General features: G+C 39.6%; 1 protein-coding gene across 1 annotated transcript in view; it reads right to left on the bottom strand.

Annotated features, from left to right (window-relative positions):
• The window catches only part of PCDH15 (protocadherin related 15), a 1,038,602-nt gene that overhangs the window by 451,852 nt on the left and 560,305 nt on the right, over positions 1 to 26,445 (bottom strand). The window contains exons 12-13 of the mRNA XM_075841191.1: positions 16,884 to 17,018; positions 2,416 to 2,565 (exon numbers count right to left, since the gene is read on the bottom strand). Of these exons, the coding sequence (XP_075697306.1) occupies positions 2,416 to 2,565; positions 16,884 to 17,018 (285 nt within the window). The remainder of the gene's footprint in view (positions 1 to 2,415; positions 2,566 to 16,883; positions 17,019 to 26,445) is intronic.

Here is a 26,445-nt window from a genome sequence, read left to right as displayed (position 1 = left end):
ATCAAGAAGGGAGGTTAGTTTGCTGTGAAGAAGGCTTCAGGGCGCTCAAGAAATTCCAGCAAGTGCCAGGACAGTCTCCAAAAGAGGATTCAGCTAGAGGATCGGTTCAACACCAGTGCAGAGCCTGCTCAGGAATAGCAGCAGGCAAGTGTCAGTTCACCTGCACACACAATGAGGTTAAGGCTTTTGGAGGCTGGCCTGGTGTCAAGAAGGGCAGCAAAGAAGCTACTTCTCTTCAAGAAAAACATCAAGGACAAACTCACGTTCTGCAGAAAGTACACGGATTGACTGCAAAGGACTGGGGTAAAGCTATTTTTTCTGAAGAAGCCCCATTCAGACTGTTTGGGACATCTGGAAGAATGATTTTCTGGAGAAGAAAAGGTAAGCGCTACCATGAGTCCTGTGTCATGCCAACAGTAAATCATCCTGAGACCATTTATGTGTGGGGTTGCTTTTTATCCAAGAAATTTGTCTCACTCACAATTTTGTCTAGGAACACTTCAATGAATAAAGAATGGTATCTAAACATCCTCCAAGAGCAACTTCTCCCAATGCCCGAGAAGCAATTTGGTGATGAACAATGCTTTTTCCAGGATGATGGAGCACCATCTCACAAGACAAAGTGATAACTAAGTGGCTTGATGAATAAAACATTTACATTTTGGGTCCATGGCCAGTAAACTCCCCAGATCTCAATCCCATTGGGAACCTGTGGTCAATCCTCAAAAAGCGGGTGGACATACAAAAACACAGAAATTGTGATAAACTCCAAGCACTGATGAGACAAGAATGGGTTGCCATCAGTCAGGATTTGGCCCAGAAGCTGATATATAGCATGACAGGACGAATTTCAGAAGTCTTGAAAAAGAAGGGTCAACACCGTAAATATTAAGTCTTTGAATAAACTTGATGTATGTGTCAATAAAAGTTGAAAACTTATGAAATGCTTATACTTGTGCTACAACAATATCGACTGCGCTATGGATTCCGTCACAAAAACGGAAACCTACAGGAATGGTGACAAACGGAAACCATTAGCAATGTTTCCATCACCATTGATAGCAATGGTGATGCAAACGGTAGCTCAGGCTTCCATTTGACTTTCCGTTGAGGGGTTCATCCGACGGAACCCCTGAACGGAAAGCGAACACTGATGTGAACATGCCCTAACAAGTGTTACAGAAAGTTGGTTTAGAAGTAATCCATTAATGAACTACTAGGCTTCTTTAGATTTTATGGACACCATTCTCTTGTATAATATTTGTGCAATATTTTTACTAAGAATAGGAAGTATATAAACTACTGTACAGTGTGTGTGGAAGAACACTTAATAAATTAAGGTGATAAAGAAAGGGGTACTATATGCACCTTAACAGCTTTACTGCTTGGAGTTGTGCCTACAATTATCATCTTGCCTCCTGTTGTTTGGCTTTCTTTCCATGTAAAAATAATAAAAATTAACTTTTTATAATTGCTGTGTCAAAAATGGTCTTAAAAAATAAAAATAAATATCACATCTTCGTAATTTGTCTCATTTATTTTTCTACTTGATTTATATTGAGACTCCTACACCCATTAAAGAAGCACTCCTGTGGAGACATGATTTCCCCCCCTGCCATAATATATATATTTTTTTTAAAAAGCCCTTCAATCCTGCAAATATCTTCCTCAGCTGCCAGGGATAAAGCATTGTACTAAAAAATGTGCTAGTGGCATTTACAGTTGAGTGTCTGAACAGATAAGCTGCAAGGTGATGGCTCCACCAGATATATATTTTTCACCTCATAAAAAAAGCACGGTAAACTGACTTTCAACAGAAGTCACTTTTGACCATACAGCTCCCGTGTAGAAAGTGCCCCTAGCTCCCCCTTGTAGATAGTGCCATACAGCCCCCTGTAGATAGTGCCATACAGCCCCCCTGTAGATAGTGACCCTACCCCCTTGTTGATAGTGCCATACAACCCCGCTGTAGATAGTGCCATACAGCCCCCATAGATAAAGCCATACAATCCCCCCTGTAGATAGTGCCCCCCTACCTCCTCCTTGTAGATAGCACCATACAGACCCCCTGTAGATAGTGCCCACACCTCCCCATTGTAGATTGCGCTATACAGCCGCCTGTAGATTCTGCCATACAGCCCCCCTGTAGACATTGCTATACAGCCCACCCTGTAGATAATGCTTTACAGCCCCCTAAAGATAGTGCTATGCAGTCCCCCTGTAGAGAGTGCCCCCTCTCCTCCCCTGTAGAGAGAGCCCGCCTCCCCCTTGTAGATCGTGCCATACAGCACCCCTACTCGTCCTTGTAGGTATTGGACTATTATGTAATTGAAACAGACATTTTTTTTTATTTATTTTTTTAGGAATTCACATTCCCACAGAATAATAATTCCTTATAAGCAATAGTCAACTTACTTTTAGAATGCTCTCGCCAGGTGCCATGTTTGTGTAGATCTTGATGTTATAGGAGATATTGGAAAAAGTTGGGGTGTTGTCATTGGCATCAATAATTATGATATTTACATTGACTGGATAACTTTCTTGTGTACCATCTGAAGCCACTAACTGTAGAGGGAAAAGAAAGAAAAGACTTAAAATACCACGCTATATAGTTACAAATATATCAAATATTTATTGTGTTGTAATAAAATTTGTGTAATCACAAAACACAATAATTTAGACCTTTATTGAACAATAGTTCAATCAGAAATATATATTGACTACTATTAACAGAAGCGGAAGTGATAGTTGAAATCACTATGAATACACAAACAAGGTCATACTCCTAAGCTTAAATGGGTATTCCCATTATAGACATCTAGGGCATATAAACAGGACATGCCATAAATGTCTGATAGATGTCCCTGTAAGCATGACGTGTGTATGTATATATATATATATATATATATATATATATATATATATATATATACATACACACAGGGTGGGCCATTTATATGGATACACCTAAATAAAATGGGAATGGCCGGTGATATTTACTTCCTGTTTGTAGCACATTAGTATATGGGAGGGGGGAAACTTTTCAAGCTGGGTGTTGACCATGGTGGCCATTTTGAAGTCGGCCATTTTGTATCCAACTTTAGTTTTTTCAATGGGAAGAGGGTCATGTGACACATCAAACTTATCGAGGGCAACCGCCCACTACTAACATACATCTTGGGACTGCGTCTCCCTCCGATTTTAATCTCAACACCCCAATAAAAGTGGGAATACTTCTTCCTTTTTAAACACAAGCACGACTCAGCGCTGGATAATTTTTCTCTTTTCTCTATTACGTACCGCCAGCCGTAGCGGGGATCCGAGCGGAGAGTCCGGAGACGCATCAGACCAGTGAGCTGGAGGTTTCCTCCCTTTCTTACTAGATTTATCTATGGTGCTGTAATTTTGGTTCAGTAGAGCCACAGAGGTTCAGGTATTACATCCAGAATACTGATAGTTAAATATGGGTTATTATGGGTATTGCACATACACCCCTCTGAATGAGGACTAAAAGGATTGACTGGAATGATCTTTTGAACTTCATGTGAAGCCACTTCTAAATGACAAGAAAATAAATATGTAAAAGTCCAACTTAGGGTACAAACAGACAGCACAAACACGGCTGATTTTCCACAACGGATTCATTGCGGAAAATCCGCAGCATTTTACAGTAGCAGCAGTGTCGGTGCGATTTAAACAAATCTCCTCCCCACACAGCGGAAAAATGCAACCGACAAAAATGCACATATATTGACTTGCGGTGCGGTTTCTTCAACCGCAGCATGTCCATTAATGCTGCGTATTCACAGCTCTTCCGTTGCGGGTTTTCCCATTGAATTCAATGGGGTGCTTAAACCCGCAACAAAGTGGTGTGTGTTGTGATATTTGCGGCGGAATCGCAGCGATTCCGCCGCAAAAATCGCAAGTAAGAAAAAAATAATAAAGTTATACTTACCCAGAGTTCCCTGGTTCTTCTCCAGTCCGGCCTCCCTGGATGATTTTGCAGGCCATGTGACCGCTGCAGCTTCACATGGCCTGCAACGTCATCCCACGAGGCCGGACTATGCAGCGAGAAGAGAGAGGGGGCAAGTATGGAAGTTTTGCTTTGGGTTTTTTTTCGGCGTCACTTCGCAGCGGAAATTCCGCCGGAAAATCCCACCTCAATGTGGTGCGATTTTCCGGACAGCATTCCCTGCGGTGTTCCGGGCGCATATGCTGCACATCTTGATGCAGTGTATCCGCCCTGAATACGCGGTGTGTGTTCCTACCCTTAAGGAACTAATTTTTCAGACACCTTCCAGTTGACTGTCTGACATCTCAATGAATGAGCGTGTAGAGCTAATTCCAATTTTAATCATTAACGTGAAAGTACAGTATCAGGAGAGATTTCTTAATCCTACTATTGTAGGGGCGTTTTAAGAAGTCTGCTTAGTAAGTCCCTTTCTAATTGAGTTTGCTATGGTTTTACTTTTATTAGAATTCACTGAAGTAATTAATGAGTATAATTTGTAATTTTTATTAGATAACTCTCTAAAAACAGGGGTAGAGTCACCACTGTGAAAAAAGCCCCACCGTGTTTGTTTAAAATCGTATTAAATTGTAAATAACAATCTCCAGTTCATCTGTGAACCCTCCTCTGATTGTACTTGAAAGATATAGATAGGATCAGCGTTTAACATTGGTGTGTCAGTGTATCGGAACCTGCAAAAACACTGGAGCCTGCTGTTACCGCTCCTAAATCCCCCAGTGTTGGGGTTACTTAACGATACCACTGTCACCTATGCTATAATTCCTTCTCAACTGACCCTACGCGTTTCTGTATACTAATTCATCAGGGGTCTATATTTGTCAAAGTCTAGCCAAAGCACCAGTAATATAGAACTGTAACAGATATTCTGTTACACACACGGAAGCGTGCTCGCATGGATATCAGCGGCACGCTTCACTACGGACTCAGAGTTTATATAATTAATACTCCTCCCCTTGGGCAGAGGCAAAGCCTCGAAAACGGCCAATCACTGTCGTCCACGTCAGCGGCAACATGCGGTCATGTGACTCCCGGCACATCAGCTGACATACCCGGAAGCCCAGCACCAAACATCGCGTCCGACGCGCAAGCGCATAGAGAGGCCGAGGAGTGCATCTCATTAATGCCTAAAGCCCTCCCATCTAGGGGATGGAGCTAACGATACTTGCATGGGAATGAAGATTACTGTCCAACTCACAGACAGCAACCTGGCAGCCATACGTCTAATAAACACTCTGTTAACACATTAGTGTAGATGAACAGGCATAGTATTTTAGTATATGAGTGGTATTTTAAATATAATAATACATAAATAAACGAACAGATATATCAAACATCTAAGAATAGGCTAAGATGATTTTGAACATGATGGAAGCAAAGATTATTTTCCGGACAGCATTCCCTGCGGTGTTCAGGGCGCATATGCTGCACATCTTGACGCAGTGTATCCGCCCTGAATACGCGGTGTGTGTTCCTACCCTTAAGGAACTAATTTTTCAGAGACCTTCCAGTTGACTGTCCGACATCTCAATGAATGAGCATGTAGAGCTAATTATCAGGAGAGATTTCTTAATCCTACTATTGTAGGGGTGTTTTAAGAAGTCTGGTTAGTAAGTCCCTCTCTAATTGTGTTTGCTATGGTTTTACTTTTATTAATAAGCTATTACAAAAAAACTCAGCCAGTACACATTTCATACATGTCTAGAATAATTTATCATATTGCTTTTAATGTACAAATCTCATTCACTGTGCTGTGTTGTTCTGGAAAGGTTTTTACTCATTTGCTAAATACGATTAAAGAAATCCCTCCCTCATTATGCCTTCGGCCAAGTGCATCAAAGTTTATGAGTAATAGCTACTGCCAAATCTTTTATTGCCCACTGATGTCAGTAAACGTAATTTACAGGCAACCAGCAAAATACTAGAGGGATATATTGATTATAGGAATAAAACTAAAATTGAAAACAACATATTTCACACATTTGCCACTGGCATTCATAGCAGAGAATATGTTCTATTATTCCAACAGGAAACAAAAGAGATATCCTTGTATTTATCCCTGTTTACTCAGATATACAGGTTACTAATGAGATGTTTTTATGCATTATTTATACCGAGTCTTATAGACTGTAGATCTGAGAAATTGATGGAGAAAAACTCAGATGTTCCATTACAAATTGTATTTGATGGAATGACTATCCTCTTCAAAGAGTTATTTATCACAGAAACTTTAGTATTAAAGGATACAAGTTATTTGATGATATATTCCATATTAAAATCTACAGGTCATGGTAGCTTCATACATATTATCTCAAGTATTTTCCATTTTCGGCATTTATAGCCGATCCACAGGATATGCTACAACTATCTGATAAGTGGGAGTCCCGGGCAAGCTTGCCAGCTGTTTTTACCTCCATTCACTTGCCACTTAGATGCTGCCACCGCCTGCTGATTCACATGACAGAAAGGGGTCAAGGGACACATGTTCTCCCAATTTTTGGGGTTTTTACGCATAAAGTATTTATGACATAACCAGTAGATTTACCATAAATGTCTAAAATGGGAAAGCACATTTATTTACTTAAAATTCTTATTTTCTTACAGAACCAGGCACCATTGTTCATAGGTTGTGCCTGGTATTGCATTTCAGCCTTATTCACATGAAGAAGGAATACAATACCCGGTCCAAAGGCAGCAGTGGCACTATTTCTAGAAGTTAACAAACGTTTTCTTTTTCATCTCATAGAATCCCTTTAAACATCAGGCCACAGCTTAACTTAAGGGTCAGAAATCTGGCAATTGAAAGCAGGATAGATGGCTTACTGGGAGAATCTCATATAATGTGACTTCACCGATAAGGAACTGATCTTTAAGGAAGAAATAGGAAAATGACAAACTACGAAAGTCTGCACAGATGTGGAACAGGATTTTTAGGCAGATATAAATTGAAAGCACTTCAATTATGTTATAGGCAAAGTGCAGTTACAATGATTGTACATAACTAAGACTGCATACAATCTCAATGGGGGGAATATATTAAAAGCTTTACACCAGTTTTCTGGCTTACACCATATTTGCGCTAAAATTTGTGACTTTTCACTTCTTTTGCCACTATCCGGGGAAGGGCCAGGGGCCTCCCACAGACCAGAGTAAGTTATGGCGCAAATCTACACCTGCTCATAGCAGGTGTAACTTTGCATTTCTGTCTAAGGACAGCTGAAGAGGTAAATTAGTCATAGTTTAGTTTAACACTAACATTTGAAACCCCAATGTGTTTTGTTGTCTCGTTCTCCTGATTTCTTCAAAGTAAACTGTACTCTGTAATGGTGCTCTGTAACCTATAGGTCTTTAACACCACAGGAAATGGCTACATGTTATTGAGTGCACAACAGAAGTTGCCAACCCCCCCCCCCTTTCTAACATCACTTCCTGCTCTGCAGCTATTGGTGGAAATTGCACCTCACACACTTCCTGCTGTGTCTGATCCCTGCTAGAACTGTGCACATAGTACACATAATATTAATACTGAGAGCTTTGTTTTCTTCCAGATAATTCTCTCTGCTTACCAGTCCAAATGACAGAGGAAGCAGAGATCGCCTAGTATTAGCAGTATTATGTGCAAAGTACCTGCAGGGGTGGCTGCAGAGCAAGAAGTGATGTCAGAGAAAGGGCTTCGTTTTGGCAACTTCTCCTGTACAGCCCAGTAACATGCAGCAGTAGTAGTTGCCTGTTGTGTTAAGGACTTGTAGCATAATGAACACCTTAAAAACTGATTGAGAAGAATCACAATGAAAGAAATAACAGCCCTGGAATGTTACATTCTCTTAGCTCAATTTTACTAATTATGAAAATTTGCCCAGAGTATGCCTTTCACTGCTTTAGCATTGTAAATTTAAGACTAACTCTTGTTTGAATGGACTTCCTGTCATGTGACCTGCACTCTTGTGATTTTTTTTTAAAGGAGGTCACATGACATGAAGTTTTAGCCATGAAGTCTGTTGACACTTCCATAGTAACCCGTAAGCAAGCAAAATATTTACATTACTGCAGCAGTTGGGTGGTCAGGAGAAGAACTTCCCTTTAAGGATGAGTGAAAGAGAGAAGATGAGAGAGAAGAGAAAGAGAGAAGAAAGCGAGAATTAGAAGAGAGAGGAGAATTAAAAAAAAAGAGAAGAAGAATAGAGAGAACAAAGATGAAGAAGGGAGAGATGAAGAAGAGAGAGAAGTAGGAGAGAAGAGAGAAGAATAAAAGAAAAGAGCTGAAAAAAGAGAAGGAGAGAAGAGAAAGAAGATAGAGTAGAAAAAGAGAGAAGAAAAGAGCTGAAGAGAGAAGAAGAGAGAAGAGGAAAAAGAGAGTAGAAGAAGAGAGGAGAGCGAAGAATAGAGAGAATAGGAGCGAGAGCAAGAACCTAAAGAAGAATAAAAAGAGAACGATTTATATATATATATATATATATACACACACACACACACACACACAAACAAACAAACACATACACACACAATGGCTTCATGGATTGAAGCAGACATTCATCTGCTCATTTAGAACAGTCAATTGCCCATGGCTACACTGAAAGGAAGCCGAGATATTGGTACTTTGCTTATTTAGAAAATGCAACATTTATAAGCATAGGAATCTGAAGGCAGCATATTTGATCCAAGCCACGATCAGTTCATTTTATGAGGCCTAAAATACATCTGTTAATTGTCAGACCTAATTACTAACCATACAATGTTATTTTAAAATGACACATTTCTGGCAATGCTTCTTAGCATATCTATCGAATATAGACACCTCTGTGCATTTGATAAGCTACTTTCATTCAAAATTAGCCTCCTGTGACAAATAAACCTTGGTTATGCATGGCCGAGTCCCTTTATTACCAATTTTATTTTGTTTTCTTTCATTATATTCATCATTCATATTCAGAGCCAAGGTTTTCTCTGAAAGTTGATGAAAAAACAATATTATTTTTTATCGAAGCTTTGTATTTTTAACCAATATATCAGAAGCATGATTATATTCCATGCTAAGATGCACAACCCAGTCACTTTTAGACGTTTCTAAATTTTCTATTCACTTACTAGGCTTTCTGGAAGTTAATATGAGTTTGACAGACGTGACATTACTTTCTGCCAAGCATAAAAGTGCAACTTCATCTATCTAGATATAATGATTTCTCAGCATAAGAAAATGAAGAGGGATAGTCATTTTAATTTTCCCTCAAGGCATTGGCTCCTTAGTGTAATAGCTGAAGCGTAAATCACTGCATTAGCATTTACTGTGTGACACATGCATTGATAACAATACAACTGCTTATTATGGAACCTTTCATTTCAACTTCAACTAATATATGAAAGACAATTGGGGGATGGGGGATTTTTATTGTAAAAAGTGTCATGTCAGACACACAACAATACAAACGATTTTACCAAAGGAGGAATATAGTTTCCGAGATAATTTTTTTAATTCATTTTCTGCAGCTTTGCTTCTTAACTCAGAACAGCAGAATAGAAAATCAGATACAAAGTGTCAAGAATAATTTAAAGTACAATTTCCCAGAAAATGTGTATACAAAATGTTTGAATCCTTGAATTCCTTCATCTAAGAAGAGAGATAAATAACTTGATGGAACCATTTTTTCCCTTTCCTATTGTGTTAATATGAAGTTTAAAGCGCCAGCTGAAATTTGACGGAACAAATGAATAGTGAAAACCATTAAATTCACCAAATCTGGGCTTAAATATTTTTTCTAGTCCCTTTTATTGATTTTAAAAGAAATATCTCCTAAATTTTTGAGGTTTCAATGAAATGAGAATGCTGAACTTGAAATTCCATTAACACAGTTAAATAACAAATAATAAAGAGATTAAAAATTAAAGGTGATCTGTTTTGATTTGCATTCTCTGGAAACCTACACTTCCACTTTGATTTAATCTGTAGGCTCTACAACCACTGTAGACAATAGGTTTCCATTAAATTGTCTGACGTCAGCCGTCCAAGTCCTCAACACACAATGGCATTAGCAATTTTGAGGCTGGGGACAATAATTATGACGACAGAGCTAACACAATACCCATCAACTCACAACATATCCGTGATTCATTGAGACCGTTCATAGCTACTATTGAAGATCCCGGCCTACTTTTGAATGAGTGGATCTTATGTAACATAGAGGGAGTCATTTACCAACCTGTCTATGCCCGTTTTCTGGCGTAGAAAAGTCACAAAAGGACCAAAAAGTTGCAAAAAGCCTGAATCTCCATGCCAAAAGAGGGACATGGAGATGTGATGTGAATAGGCCCACAGTGCCCTCATAATTGTGCAAATCACTGTGCTAGCCACAATACCCAAAGTGTGTGTCATTGTACCCCAGTGTGCAAGCCACAATGCCCCAACAACAGACACTGTGCACTCATTCACCACAATACTTATCTTTCCATGCTCCTGCCTTTTCTGTCGCATAAAGGAAGTTAAATCTATGCTCTTGCACCCTCCCTTTTCCTGTGCTCATCTGCATAGGAAATTTCTTCTTGGATGAAGTGACTAGTGATAGTGCACCGTTTTTGAAAAATTTGGTGGCATCTGATTTGATTGCTTTGGGAAACTACTTTACTTTCTTTCGGATTCATTTTTCCTCATGCCAAGGTTTCACATGCTCCTTACCAGCTCTCTGTGAAAGTTAGGGTGAGGGCACACTTGATGGACAAATTGCAGTAAAAAGAAACAAAAACAAAAACACCACTTTTGTGAAAGCTAAAAAATTATCAGAGCATGCTGGGGCAATGGTATTTCACACCCTATCAGCTACACAAGTAGAAAATGGTAAATGGGGGTGCGGAAGACATTAAATCGTAGATCAAACTGCTAAGTCATTTAAACCCCAGGACAGGTGCCTTATTTAATTCAGACCAGACCCCAAAATTTATTTCGGGACCAGATCCAAAAATTTATTTCGATCCCAGACTAGACCCTTAAAGGTGTTGTCATGATCCCAAAAACGTCTAAAGTAATATAAATGTTCATAGCAATGGTTTAAAATCTGTAACTTGCATAATATATACGTTTTTTGTTTCTCTCCCGTATATGTGCCACGATGAATGGGAGAGATTGTGGGAGGGACTGAGAGGCTTTTTTCTTCAAGCCCCATAATGCATTGTGTGTGCGTCTCCTACTGCGCATGCTCCACTTTCTAGCCGCAAAGCAGTGAGAAAGCCAAGTACGAGTGAGAGGCAGAGAACATTTTGTAGATCAATGCACTCTTGAGCAGTGGCTGATTTTACTGTCAATCATCCAAACTGGATTATCTAGAATAATTGCATTTGAAATATGCCTTATATAATGTAATGTTAATACAGTACAAATATATCTAAATGTCAGTTTTAATAAAACAATGTGAAATCGACTATATACCTATGGTTTATAAAAGGATGTAATCACAGTCACATTGTGGTGTGTCTGTTTGTAAGGTATCCTACTGAATAATGTCTTGTTCTAAAATAGATAAAAGTATTGTAAGTAGAATAAATCCAAAGTTTATAATGTAGTAATTGATATTATAGAATATACTCAATGGGGCAGATTTACTATTCAAACTGCACCGGATTTCTGGCTTAAATTGAGCCAAAATTCTGGCGTACTTGCTGTGCGCCACATATTGTATTAGACAGTTTTTCAGCAGCGCTTGTCAATGAGTGTGGTTTAGCATAACGGGGCGTGGTTTTAAATGCACACTGGTGTGCCAAAATTTTGCCGCAAAAAAAATTGCGTAAACTATGCTAACCAGGAGGTGGTATAAAAAAGAGAAAAGTTTCTAACATGTCTCCAGCTACATGCACCAAACGTATTATACTGCATTCATGATGAATAATACAAAAGTATGTTAAAAATATACAGAAAATTATTTGCTAACTAATTTCATTATCTCCGTGGAGGAGATTAAATTTTCCTGTTATTTATAGAATTGAATAAATTGTCTGGCTGCTTGTAGCCACTACAAGGGGACAGAGTTACTTATACAGCGTGCATAAATATTTAATATTAAGTGAGTTTTTAGTAATCTCCTAAACTCCCTTCTAGTGGTGTATATAGGCAGCCAGGATTTTATCTTTCAAGGGGAATCTGTCAGCAGTTTTGAGGCCTCAAAACTGCTGACAGGGCGATATAGGGGAGGGGGGAGCAATGTAAAAATACCTTTTGTCTCGGTCATGCAACTTGCAGAATGATGTTTAATTCCCCCAGCTCCGCTAAGGTGGGCACTTGACATGCAAGTAATCCTGTGCTGCGCTCTGCTAGCCCTGTCCCTATGTTCTGAGTGACAGCATTAGCAGTCTCCTGATTTTCCGCTAGAGCTGTCCCTCGTACCCACCGCGACTGGGCAATTAATTGTTGGATTCATGGTCATGCAACTTGCAATGTCCTTCCCCTCCCCTATATCGCTCTGTCAGCAGTTTTGAGGCCTCTAAACTGCTGGCAGATTCCCTTTAGTGCTATGGCTATGCAGGGGATTTTTATCAGCATATAATTAACATATTTTAATATAAATGAAACAATAGAAGCACTTTAATCATGAATTCTTATTTTGTTACATTATAACTTCATAATAATAATAATAATAATAATAAATTAATTCCTATATAATCTTGCAAGACTTATACACCAAAAATATTGAACACATGCCAAACATGACACTCATCAGTAGTATTATGACTTTTTCTAAATTCATTGTGCAGACTCATGCCGTGCTGTAACATTTATAGTGGTCTATGTGGTCTACAGCATGAAAGAAAGGCATGTAATTGATTTCAGCAGCTTTGCAATTATCAAATTTCTTCAAAATGATTTGTACATAGTCTAAAATATGCAGAAAACCGCTACTACTATAAAAGTAGTTCTAAACGTGTAATTATGGTACATATAGGTAAAAATCTGTGTAAGCTTTGTGATTTGGTTTGGCTCAAAATCACACCCAAACCGCAGCATTTTTGCAGCAAACACAGTTGCGATATTTGTTAAAGAAAACGTTCTATGAAACGCAGGGGAACTCGCTGTATACATGTTTGTTTTTTTACAGATACTGTGGAGTTCAATAGTAGTTGTCTAAATCCATATGTTGTGAGCTCCCCCTAGAGGTGGCTGCAGACAACCAGATTTGTTTCCAGCATTTCACTCTACGGGAAACATGGGATTTGAAAACCTATGTGTGAAAAACAGAGCTGGGACCTTAGAGATATATAATTAAATTATGGTGGATATTGACTTTAATAAAAAAAAAATAAGTTAATTTTTCGGAGCTCTCACTAGGGGAGGCACCCACTCTGAGTTTGCCATTGGGCCTTATTATTTCTGTGTACACCTGAAATACAGCAAAATGTGCCAAAGCAAGTATTTTATATTACATATACAATGTATTGGGTAAGTTCTAAATTCTTGTGCTAGGCCACTTACATGTTTTCTTATATGCAACACATAATATGAAAGGAAAAATTATAAAATCCCTAGGGGTCCTTCCCATGTGGCTTAGCTCAAATAAATATGGCACTTACTATTTAGTCATACAGTACCATTTCATATTTTTTATTATTGTACCAGAATACTATGAAGTACAATGTACCTTTTAAATATAGATTAAGTTGTTTTGCAGCAATGTAGCTGGAAGACTATATATAGGCAAGACTACATAAAACACTATAGCTATAAACTAGGGATTATATACATTTATTGCAGGAATTTAACGCATGGAATAAATCAAACAGTCTTTGACATTCAAGTTATTTGATTGAGATCCAGACATTAACATATAGCTTAATAACACCTTTATATCTGTGTTAAAATAGGTATGGAAACTTAAGAAAAGGACCAGAATCTAACCATTGATTAAAATATTTTCTGGTCTGACGTAATCTGTGTTTGATTCTTAACTCAAAAGAGTTATTGTTGTCCAGTTCTCTTTTTTCCATGTGCTTATTTTTTTTAACAAAAGAAATTTGTTGGAAAAGCAACATCCCACTCATACATTCAATATACAACAAATACTAGCTATGATTTATAAGATATGAAATAACAGGAAATGGAGAAACAGTTTTGCAGCAAAAGCAGTTGAAACTTTTGTTAAAAATAAGTGCTAGAAAACGTTTTTAAAACTGCTTTAAAGGAAACCTACAATTGTAGATCCACATGTAAAAACTGCAATTGTGTTTTTCACATGTGATTTTTATTGATGAGTTTTTAAAGCCAACAGAGGAAATGCATTGAAAAAAGAGCAACAGATCGGAAACTGAATTTTTTTTTCCTAGCAAAGTTGCAAACGTAATACAAAATTTGCAAGAGTGTGGCTGCATCTGGTCCTGCAGCTCTGTCCCATTCACTAGATTGGGATAGCTGCAGGACAAGGCACAGTCGCCCAAACGCAGCCACTGTCCCTGTATTAACAATGAAGAGACACTTTAATTTTGTGGATGGTGGGTGCCTCGGCGATCGCATCCCCAACAATCAAACTTTGAAGTGAATGGGTCTGTAAAAACTATCGGGTGCCACTCAAATGCCATAAAAAACGTCCCGAGTGGCACTCGGTCGTATGCAATGGGACTAAAGATAGGCCATCAATGTGCACCCAAACCTGCCATAACGTCCAGGCGCGGGGGTGATGTTTGGAGCGCGCTCCATATGCTGCGGGTGTTGGCTGTATTTGACATCGGACACATGGGACTAACAGCCTGGAGCAGCGATCTAGCTGCTCCTGGCTGTTTAACCCCTCAAATGCTGCTGTCAATCGCGACCACAGCATCTGAGGCGTTGAAAAGAGGGGGTGGCCCCCTCCGACAACTCATCGCCCCGCAGAGTGAGCACGGGGGATGACGAGTGTTGTTATGGCAGCCCAAGGGCCTAATGAAGGCCCCCAGGGCTGCCTTCACTCTGCCTCTGCTACGCCCTGCTTGTGGCAGGGCTTAACACATGCCTGTAAAAATGTTGATATATTGCAATACGCTAGTATTGCAGTGTATTGTACAAGCAATCTAACAATCGCTGTTTCAAGTCCACTAGGGGGGCTAATAAAGTGTATAAAAAAAAAGTTACAAAAAAAGTTTTTAGTAGTGAAAAAAAAAAAAGTTAACAAAATTGGTATCACTGCATCCGTAAATGTCTGAACTATTACAATATAGCGTTATTTAATGTGTATGGTGAACACCGTAAAAAAAAAACAATCTAAAACGCCAAAATCTATATTTTTTGGTCCACTTAGGCTGGGTTCACACGAGCACATTAACGTCCGTAATAGACGGACGTATTTCGGCCGGAAGTCCCGGACCGAACTCAGTGCAGGGAGCCGGGCTCCTAGAATCATAGTTATGTACGATGCTAGGAGTCCCTGCCTCTCCGTGGAACTACTGTCCCGTACTGAAAACATGATTACAGTACGGGACAGTTGTCCTGCAGAGAGGCAGGGACTCCTAGCATCGTACATAACTATGATGCTAGGAGCCCGGCTCCCTGCACTGAGTTCGGTCCGGGACTTCCGGCCGAAATACGTCCGTCCATTACGGACGTTAATGTGCTTGTGTGAACCCAGCCTTAGATGTAAAAATTTCATAAAAAGTGATCAAAACGTCCTATGTACAAAAAAATGCTACCGATAAAAACTACAGCTCGTCCCACAAAAATAAGCTTTCACATCGCTCAATCGGTGAAAAACTAAAAATGTTATGGCTCTCAGAATGTGTCGACAAAAAATTTTTTTTTTTAACAAAAATTTTATTATCAATAAAAGTTGTAAAATATAAAAAAAACTATATAGATTTGGTATCACTGTAATCGTATTGAGCCACAGAATACAGATAAGTTGTTGTTTTTACCGCACGGTGAAAGACGTAAAAACGAAACTCAAAAAAACAACTGAAAAAATCTCAGTTTTTTCCATTTTCAGCCTGCAAATAATTTATAATCAGTTTCCCAGTACATTATATGGAACTATAAATGGTACCAAAAGAAACTACAACTCCTCCCACAAAAAATAAGCCCTCACACCAAAAGTTATGGGTCTAGTGGGGACTGAAAAACGAAAATGAAAAATAAAAAAATGGCTTCATCCCGAAAGGGTTAAGGCCCCCTGCACACTTCTGTAGCCATAGTCCTGGTCCGTGATTACGGCTACGGCCGGCCGCGGACAGTCACCCGCTTTTGCGGGCTATGCTCCCTGAGCACCGTCCCTAAAATAAAAAAATAGAACATGTACTCTTTTTTGCAAAGCCTTTCTACGGCCCAGACACCTTGCCATAAATAAATACGGGGAAGGTGTCTGTGGGCAATAGAAATTAATAGGTCCATACTCTGATCGGCAATTATGGTCCGTATTTGCAGATCAAAATTACGGCCGTGTGCAAGGGGGCCTAAGTCCCCTCTAAAAATAACATTCACGGTTAACCCCCAAAAGAACCAATGATATGTTCCCAATATATATATATATACATATATATATATATATATATATATATATATATATATATATATATATATATATATATATATATATATATAAATAACAAGAAAGCAGCACTGTGGAAATGTAGACAGTCCGGGTGCAAGCCCTTGAACACCAATCCAGCTTCCAGAAACAATATACAGAGAGCGAATAATGGCAGCATTCCAACAGGTTCAGTGAAAAAATAGGTGGACTTTATCCACCTGTGCAACGTTTCAGCTCACTCGATGGAGCCTTTCTCTGAAACATTGCACAGTTGAATTAAGCCCACCTATTTTTTCACTGAACTTGTTGGAGATCTGGCATCATTTATTTATTTTCTCTCGCTCTCATTTGTCAATTTATATGCAAAATACACACAATATAATTGTACTCACTGAAAATGTATAAAGCTGCTGGCGTTCACGGTCAACCGGTTGAAGCAATGTAAGATGCCGAGTAATTCCTGTCTGGGTCACAGCGAAAACTGTACTGTAGTCTGTTAAATATAAGTAGAGCTGAGGGTCTTTAGTCTATAAAAGAAAGCAGAATATATGTTAATTTAATACAAGTCATTAACTATATCAAAAGCTAAATCTGCATTATATTCTATTTAGTTGGTATATTTAAGGTCATGGGCTTGTGAGATGTTTATGGATATGGGTAAAGTATTGAACTTTGTTTTTTCCCCCTTTGATGCATACCCATAAGGTATTAACCAGTCTGGTCTAAAAAGAAACAATGTCCTTTCTGATCCCAAGTTGCGTTCAGACTGGATCAACATTCAAACAAGAATTCTATACATTGACATAGGAGATTATATTTTTTTTGTTCTAAGAAATTATCTAAGCTTTTTTTTAAAGCCATCTAATGTCCTTGCGGTGACCGGCTCATATGGTCGGCTATTTCACAGATTCACAGTTCTCACAGTAAAAGGCTTGTCGCCTCTGCAGGTTGAACCTTTCTTTTTCCAGATGGAGGGAGTGCCCCCTTGTTTTTTTGAGGGGGTTTTACATCGACCAGGTTTTCACAATATTTTTTGTATGTGCCTTTCATATATTTATACACGTTTATCATGTCCCCCTTAGTCATCTCTTTTGAAGGCTAAATAGGTCAAATTATTTTAATCTTTCCTCATAACTTAGATTCTCCATGCCCCTTATTAGTTTAGTTGCTCTTCTTTGTATTTTCCCAACTCCAGGGCATCCTTTCTATGAACTGGAGCCCAGAACCGAACTGCATATTCTAGATGAGGCCTCACTAATGCTTTGTAAAGTGGTAATATTACACGACAGTCCATGCCTCTTAATACACGACAATATCTTTCTGGCCTTTGAAGCAGCTGATTGACATTGCATGCTGTTATTTAGCTTATGATCTACAAGTACACCCAGATCCTTCTCAACAAGTGACACTCTTAGTTCAACTCCCCCTAGGACGTATGGTGCATGTAGATTATTAATACTCAGAAGAATAACTTAATATTTATCCACATTGAACCTCATTTGCCAAGTGGATGCCAAAAAACTCAGTGTGTTCAAGTCGGCTTACAATTTATGAATATCTTCCATATGCTGAGCTATACTACATAGCTTGGTGTCATCCTCATTAGAAACAGTGCTTGGTTTATAGTGTCACCAGATGTTCTTTCTAATTCGCATCAGCTATGGACTGAAACAGGGTCGTAGCTAGGGGGTGCTGTCAGGGTATGTGCCTCGGGCACAGTAAGTAGCGGTGCGTAGGCATGGCCAAATAGTCTGTGTCACTGTCCGTTTCTGAAAACTACTGATGCAATAGCCATATGGCTACTGCATCTCTTGATATCTTAATCTGACAGGGCCCCTGATGTGGCAGTCAGCATACGCACACTTGTATTGAAACAGCCAGGTCCTGGCTAACGTCCATCCACCACAGAATTCCTCCTTTGCAGGGGTAGAAACTAAGGGCCCCTGTGCAAGAACAGTATATGGGTCCCTTGCTTTCCAATATCTCATCATAAATACCCACTTATGTCTCTCTAACATTCACCAATAATTGTTAGCCATAAAATTCATTGGCTCAGGCATTTACGTTAAAAATAATAGACAGAAAAATGCTCTTTTAATGTCACTGTGGGCCCGTTTATCTACTGGGCCCCTGTGCACCAATAGTCTGTCCACCCCTGCATCTTTGAGTACCACCCCATTTGTGCCATAGCCTCTAAACCTCTCAGATGTAGTGACGTTACCTCAAGCTTGTCTGCTTGCCTGCTCGTTGCGGCATGGTGCGCCTGCCTCTTAACTTCTTAACTCCTCTTCCTCTGAACCTCCTCCCTGCCTGTGTCCCTGGCTGTGTAAGCTAGTTACAGTTATGTAAAGCACCATGTTATAATGTGCATATTATATATATATATATTCATACACTGTTCGGATATGCCATCACTTTTTGATCAGTGGCGGTCAGATTACTGGGATCCCTGCAGATCCTGAAAGTGGAGGTGGCACTGCGCTGCTTTGGCCCTGCAGCCCCTTCAAAGTTTTTTCCCTGCACAGCAGCAATCCTGGCCACATACCGTGCAGGGAGCTCCAACACTCCTCCATTCAAGTAATGGGACTGTTCTGCAGTTAACCCGGGTGAAGGAATGCCTAGCTACTCCTTTGGACTGAGGTTTGTTCCAATATCTAACAATGGCCAAGAACATTTATTTCAAAATCTTTAGTCAATATTTCAGGTAAACCGTCTACATATTTATTGTGGGGATTAGCCCTGGTATCAGTGGGTAGAGGCAGTTCACATGACTGCTATGGGGTCCGGCAATGATCGGTTTCTACTGCTTCCTTTCGCACATAATATTTGCCTGCAGCCACCACAAGGGAATATCTGTAAAAGCCAAAGTCTCTTTTTAGAATCACACCCCTGTCAGTAATTCAATATAATGTGCTACATCACGTACTCTATATTATGCCCTGTTCACGCTGAATTTTTTTTCAGGCAGAAAAAGCTGCATGCACACATTTTTTAGCGGTTTTTTGCAGCCATTTTTGCCCACGGCCATTGAAACTAATGCAAGGACCGCGGGGAAAAAAATGCAGTGAAAAACGCTCTGAAATAAGCCGCCCGGGACAAAAAAATGCTTCTGCCTCCCATTGAAATCAATAGGGGACGATTTTGGCTGTTTGGCGCGGATTCCGATGTGGTTTAAAATCAGCGCCAAAAAACTGTAGAAACTGACCCTTACCCATCCAATGTATTAAATAAGGTCCAAATTCTTGTGCTAAGCCACTTACATGTTTTATGGTATGCAACTCTAGCAAGAATCGAACACATAATATACAAGAAGAACTGAAAAATAATTCACCATTGGTTCTTCCCATGTGGCTTAGCTCAACTAAATATGCCATTCTTACTATTTACTTATACAGTTTCATATTTTATTATTACAGCCCCAGAATACTAAGAATTACAATGAACCCAATAGATTTAGTTGTTTTGCAGCAATGTAACACATGAAATAAGTAAAACATTACTTGATTGAGATCCAGACATGAACATTTATCTTAATAACAACTTTATATCTGTGTTAGGCCTCATTTACACGAACGTGATATACGTCCGTGAGACTCGCGTGCTTTTCACGCGGACCTATACAAGTCTATGGGGGCATGCAGACAGTCCGTAACTTTTGCTCAGCGTGAGTGCGCTGAAAAAAACTCACGACATGTTCTAAAAATCTGCGTTTTTCGCGCATCACGCACCCATTGAAGTCAATGGGTGCGTGAAAACCACGAAGGTCGCACGGAAGCACTTCCGTGTGAACTGCGTGATTCACGCAAGTGCTGTCAAACTGAATGTAAACAGAAAAGCACCACGTGCTTTTCTGTTTACAAACATCCGAACGAAGTGTCTTAGAGATGAGCGAACCGAACTTCACCGGGTTCGGCCGAACTCGTTTTGACCGAACCCGGCAGGAGACAGTCACTGTCCAGGGTGCTGAAAGAGTTAAACTGTTTCAGCACCCTAGACAGTGACTTCCGATCCCAATATACGTGAACGTGTAAAAAAAAAAAAAAGTTCTGACTTACCGATAACTCCCGGCTTCTTCCTCCAGTCTTACCTCCCGGGATGACAATTCAGTCCAAGTGACAGCTGCAGCCAATCATAAGCCAAGCACAGGCTGCAGCGGTCACATGGACTGCCGCGTCATCCAGAGAGGTGGGGCCAGATGTCAAGAGAGGCGCGTCACCAAGGACGCGTCACCAAGGCAACGGCCGGGAAGTACGAACCTCTTTTTTTTTAAACAGGTTACTCGATATGGTGATCGGAATTCACTGTCGAGGGTGCTGAAAGAGTTACTGCCGATCAGTTAACTCTTTCAGCACCCTGGAGAGTGACTGACATCGACTAGCCTCATCTCTATGATGGCGGCTGCGCGAAAATCACGCAGCCGCGCATCATACACTGATGACACACGGAGCTGTCAAGTGCCTTTTGCGCACGCAAAACGCGGCGTTTTTTTGCGTGCGCAAAACGCACACGCTTGTGTAAATGAGGCTTTAGAGTAGGTGTGGAAACGTAAAAAAAAGACCAGAATCTTCCCATAGATTGAAAGATTTCCTTGTCTTGACGTCATCTGTGTTTCATTCTCCACTGAAGAGCGTTATTGTTGCTCAGCTCCGGTTTATCTAAGTATGATTTTTTAACAAAACTGATTTGTTGCAAAGGCAACATCCCACTCATCATAGATATAAATACTAGCGGTGATTTGCAAACAATGACATTTCATGAAAAGGACATTGCACTGCTCTGGAAACATGTTAATTATAGGATTGATCTTTTTCACCTCAAGGCATATGCGACAGAAAACTTTTCTAAAAATCACTTTGTTGTAAAAGAATCACTTTATTTTGAAAGCGTCACAAGCTTTCTTGCATTCTGCAGAAGTGAATAATGAGTAGCTTAACCCCTTCAGGACTGAGCCTGTTTTGGCCTTCAGGACGAAGCCGATTTTTAAAATCTGACATGTGTCACTTTATGTGGTAATAACTCCGGAATGCTTTTACCTATCCAAGCGATTCTGAGATTGTTTTCTCGTGACACATTGGACTTTATGTTACTGGCAAAATTTGCCCGATACATTCAGTATTTAATTGTGAAAAACACCAAAATTTAGCGAAAAATTGCAAAAATTAGCATTTTTCTAAATTTAAATGTATCTGCTTGTAAAACCGATAGTAATACCACAAAAAATAGTTACTAGTTAACATTTCCCATATGTCTACTTTAGTTTGGCATCATTTTTTGAACACTCTTTTATTTTTCTAGGACGTTACAAGGCTTCTAACTTTAGCAGCGATTTCTCATATTTTCAAGAAAATTTCAAAAGCCGATTCTTACAAGGACAAGTTCAGTTCTGAAGTGGCTTTGAGAGTCTTATATATTAGAAAGTCCCCATAAATCACCCCATTTTGAAAACTGCACCCCTCAAAGTATTGAAAACAGCATTCAGAAAGTGTATTAACCCTTTAGGCGTTTCACAGGAATTAAAGCAAAGTAGAGGTGAAAGTTACAAATTTCATTTTTTTTATACAAAATTCATTTGTAATACATTTTTTTCTATACCACAGAAGGTTTTTCCCAAGAAATGTAACTTATTATTTATTGCCCAGATTCTGCAGTTTTTAGAAATTCCCCACATGTGGCCCTAGTGCGGTCATGGACTGAAACACAGGCCTCAGAAGCAAAGGAGCACCTAGTGGATTTTGGGGCCTCCTTTTTTTAGCATATATTTTAGGTACCATGTCAGGTTTGAAGAGGTCTTGTGGGGCCAAAACAATAAAGACCCCCAAAAGTGACCTCATTTTGGAAACTACACCCCTCAGGGAATTTATCTAGGGGTATAGTTAGCATTTTGAACCCACAGTTTTTTTGCTAAATTTATTTGAATTAGTTTGTGAAGATGAAAATCTACTTTTTTTCTGAAAAAAACGTAGAAATTGTAAATTTTTTCAAGGAATAAAAGAAAAAAAACACCCCAACATATGTAAAGCAATTTCTCCTGATTATAGCAATACCTCATATGTGGTAATAAACCGCTGTTTGGACCCACAGCAGGACTCAGAAGGAAAGGAGCACCATTTGGATTTTGAAATTCTGATTTTGCTGGAATGGTTTTCAGTGCCATGTCGCGTTTGAAATGCACTGGAGGGAACAAAATAGTGGAAACCCCCGGAAAGTGACCCCATTTTGGAAACTACACCCCTCAAGGAATTTTTCTAGGGGTAAAGTTAGCATTTTGACCCCACGGTTGTTTTGCTGAATTCATTGGAATTATTCTGTAAATTCTGTAAATTTTCTGAAAAAAGGTAGCCATTTTTAATTTTTACAAGGAATAAAGGAGAAAAAGCACCACAACATTTGTAAAACAATTTCTCCCGATTACGGAAATATGCCATATGTAGTAATAAACTACTGTTTGGACCCACAGCAAGGCTTAGAAGGGAAGGAGCGCTATTTGGCTTTTGGAGCTCAAATTTAGCTGAAATGGTTTTTGGGTGCCATGTCGCATTTGCAAAGCCCCTGAGAGGCCAAAACAGGGGAAACCCCCCAAAAGTGGAAATTACACCACTTAAAGAATCTATCTAGGGATATAGTGGGCATTTAGACCCCACAAGTCTTTTGCAGGATTTATTAGAATTAGGCCGTGAAAATGAATATCGACATTTCTTCCACTAAAATGTTGCATTTTTTTCAATTTCACAAAGGATAAAGGGGGAAAAAGCCGCCCAACATTTGTAAAGCAATTTCTCCCGAGTACGGCAATACCCCACGTGTGGTCATAAATGGTTTTTCATTAGAAAGTAATTAACCCTTTCTGGAGTGATCCATTTTTTTCTTTTCCTTCTTAGTTTTTTCCTCCCCGCGTTCCAAGAGCCACAACTTTTTTATTTTTCAGTCAATAGAGCGGTATGAGGGCTTATTTATTGAGGGACGAGCGGTCGTTTTTATTGGTACCACTTTTTGGTACATACAACCAAAAAAACAGCGATTTTGCGGTTCTAAATTCTTTATTTTTCACGTGAGACGCTCCATACATCACCCCCCACACTACGACATGCTATCTCATGGTGCACGCAGGGGTTAATGCGCAGCGCATGGTGCGGAGTGAAAATTAAAATTTTCCACTCATATGCCATTTTAGTGCACTATATGTTATGCCCAGTTTGTGCCACTGAAGACAAATACCTCAAAATATTAACCGGGTTCTCCCGGGTATGGCGATGCCATATCTGTGGACGCAAATTGGTGTTTAGGCACGCTGCAGGGCTCAGAAGGGAGGGACGCCATTTGGCTTTTGGGGCGCAGAGTTTGCTTGGTAGTTGTTCTGTTTGGGGTTTTACTGGTGTTTCAGTTTATAATGTGGGGGCATATGTAATCTGTGCGGAGTACATCAGGGTACATGTTATCTGTGCGGGGTACATCAGGGTATAATAAGAGGGTATAATAATGCAGTAAATAAATAATAATCCGTAGATATGTGGCCGATGTCGCACTTATAAATGGTGCCCGATCTTATCTGCTTTTGGAACACTGCACATTTTGCATCGCCATATTCTGAGAGCCAGAACTGTTTTATTTTTTCTCCACCGGAGCCGTGTGAGGGTTTATTCTTTGCGGGACAATCTGTAGTTTTCATTGGTACCATTTTGGGGTACCAGAAATTTTTTTGATCACGTTTTATTCCATTTTTTGGCAAGCAAGATGACCAAAAACCATCAATTCTGACAATGTTTTTTATTTGTTTTTTTTATGGCCTTCACCTTGGGCTATAAATGACCATTATACTTTATTCTGCGGGTCGATACGATTACGGCGATACCAGATGTATATAATTTTTTATGTTTTGCAGCGTTTGTGCAATAAAATCACTTATTTATAAAATAAATTAATTTTTGTGTCACCATATTCTTAGAGCCATAACGTTTTTATTTTTCAGTCAAAAAAGCAGTGTAAGGGCTTGTTTTTTGTGGGACGGGATGTAGTTTGTATTGGTACCATTTTGGCGTACATGCGACTTTTTGATCACTTTTTATTGTATATTTTGGGAGGGTTGGTAACCAAAAAATTGTGATTCGGGCACAGTTTTCCTTTATTTTTTTCGCGGTGTTCACCGTGCGGGAAAAATAATATTACAGTTTTATAGTTGGGGTCGTTACGAACGCGGCGATACCAAATATGTGTACTTTTTTTAACGTGTTAATTTTTTTCCTATAATAAAAGTCTTATTATAGGAAAAAAAGCATTCTTTGTTTATATCACTTCTAACTTTGATTTTTACACTTTTTCAAAACATTTTTATTATCTTTTTTTAACTTTTTTTAACTTGTCCCACTAGGGGACATTGAGACTTGCAGCTTTGATCGCTGCTGGAACACATTACACTACACACATAGTGTAATGTGTTCTAACTGTCATTGTGACGTAACTGTCACACTGACAGGAAGCATCGGAGGACCGGCCGGAGGCTGATCCTCCGAGGCTTCCGTACATGGCAACCCGGAGGTCATTGTCTGGCCTCTGGTTGCCATGATAAGGATCGGCAGCCCCCGCAAATACATGTGGGGGGCTGCCGATCCGCTGTAAACCTCTTCGATGTGGTGATCACAATCGACCACCGCATCGAAGGGGTTAATTGCCGATTTCAGCGGCGACAGGCCGCTGATCGGCAACGGGGAGAGCAGGGCTGACACCCTGCACAGTTAACCGCCGCTGCGGTGTAGCGCCGCGCGGCGGTTAACTGTTAAAGCGCGGACGTAACTGTACGCCCAGGTGCGCGAAGTTACTGCTCACCTGGACGTACAGTTACGCCAAGGTGCGGGAAGGGGTTAAAGGGCCACTAATCCTATAATATTAAGGATATAGTAATTGCTGGTAATATTTACAAGTATGTATGTAAGCTATTGGGAGGATTTTAGAACTGCAAATGTGTGAGACATATGTGAGATAAAATCGTAGCCGTAGAGGTAGACATTTTAAGTACTTTCTGTCCAAAACCCCATTGGGTTAAGAACACTTCAATCTGCTTCTCTCCAGCCTAAAATCGCCGCTTACACACATCCATTGGTTTTCATTGTAAAAAAAAACAAAAAACAGTATACGTCTGGATACAGTTTCCTTTCACATAGCTACAGAATGGTATAGTTTGCAATGTATTTTGGTACTATTAAAAGCAGTATCCAAAGATGTGTTTGTTTGTTTAAGGGTATGTACACACGATTAACAAAATACGTTTGAAAATCAGGAGCTGTTTTCCCTTTAAAACAGCTCCGTATTTTCAGACATTTTTTGAGCAACTCGCGTTTTTCGCTGCGTTTTTACGGCCGTTTTTGGAGCTGTTTTCAATGTCTATGAGAAAACGGCTCTAAAAACGTCCCAAGAAGTGTCCTGCACTTCTTTTGACGAGCCGTCATTTTACGCGCCGTATTTTGAAATCGACGCGTAAAATGACAGCTCGTCTGCACAGAACATCGTAAGACCCATTGCAAGCAATGGGCAGATGTTTGCCGACGTACTGGAGCCGTCTTTTCAGGCGTAATTTAAGCCATAATACGCCTCCATTACGTCTGAAAAGAGGTTGTGTGCACATACCCTAACATGGATTAGGCATCTTTTTGTTTAGTATAGTTATTCATAAAAGGAAACATATTTCTGAACTCTATAGAAAAATGTGATGTGAACTTGCCCCAAAATAACTGCATACATAAATTCAACATACGTCTCAGGACAAACAACAACTCCTGTCCGTGACTACGACATATTGGGGCATATGGACCTCATTGAGAAAGGTACCTCGTTTGGGACTCCCACCTGTGGGTCATTATTACATCACATGGAGGTGAGCTGCATCTTATTTGAATGTCTGTGTATACAAATCACTGGTATCTGTTATCATTAGATCAGTGATCTGAATATAGGAACATCAGG

This window comes from Rhinoderma darwinii, chromosome 11, assembly GCF_050947455.1.
Source record: "Rhinoderma darwinii isolate aRhiDar2 chromosome 11, aRhiDar2.hap1, whole genome shotgun sequence".
Classification (NCBI taxonomy): domain Eukaryota; kingdom Metazoa; phylum Chordata; class Amphibia; order Anura; family Rhinodermatidae; genus Rhinoderma; species Rhinoderma darwinii.
This window is presented reverse-complemented; position numbering and strand designations above follow the sequence as displayed.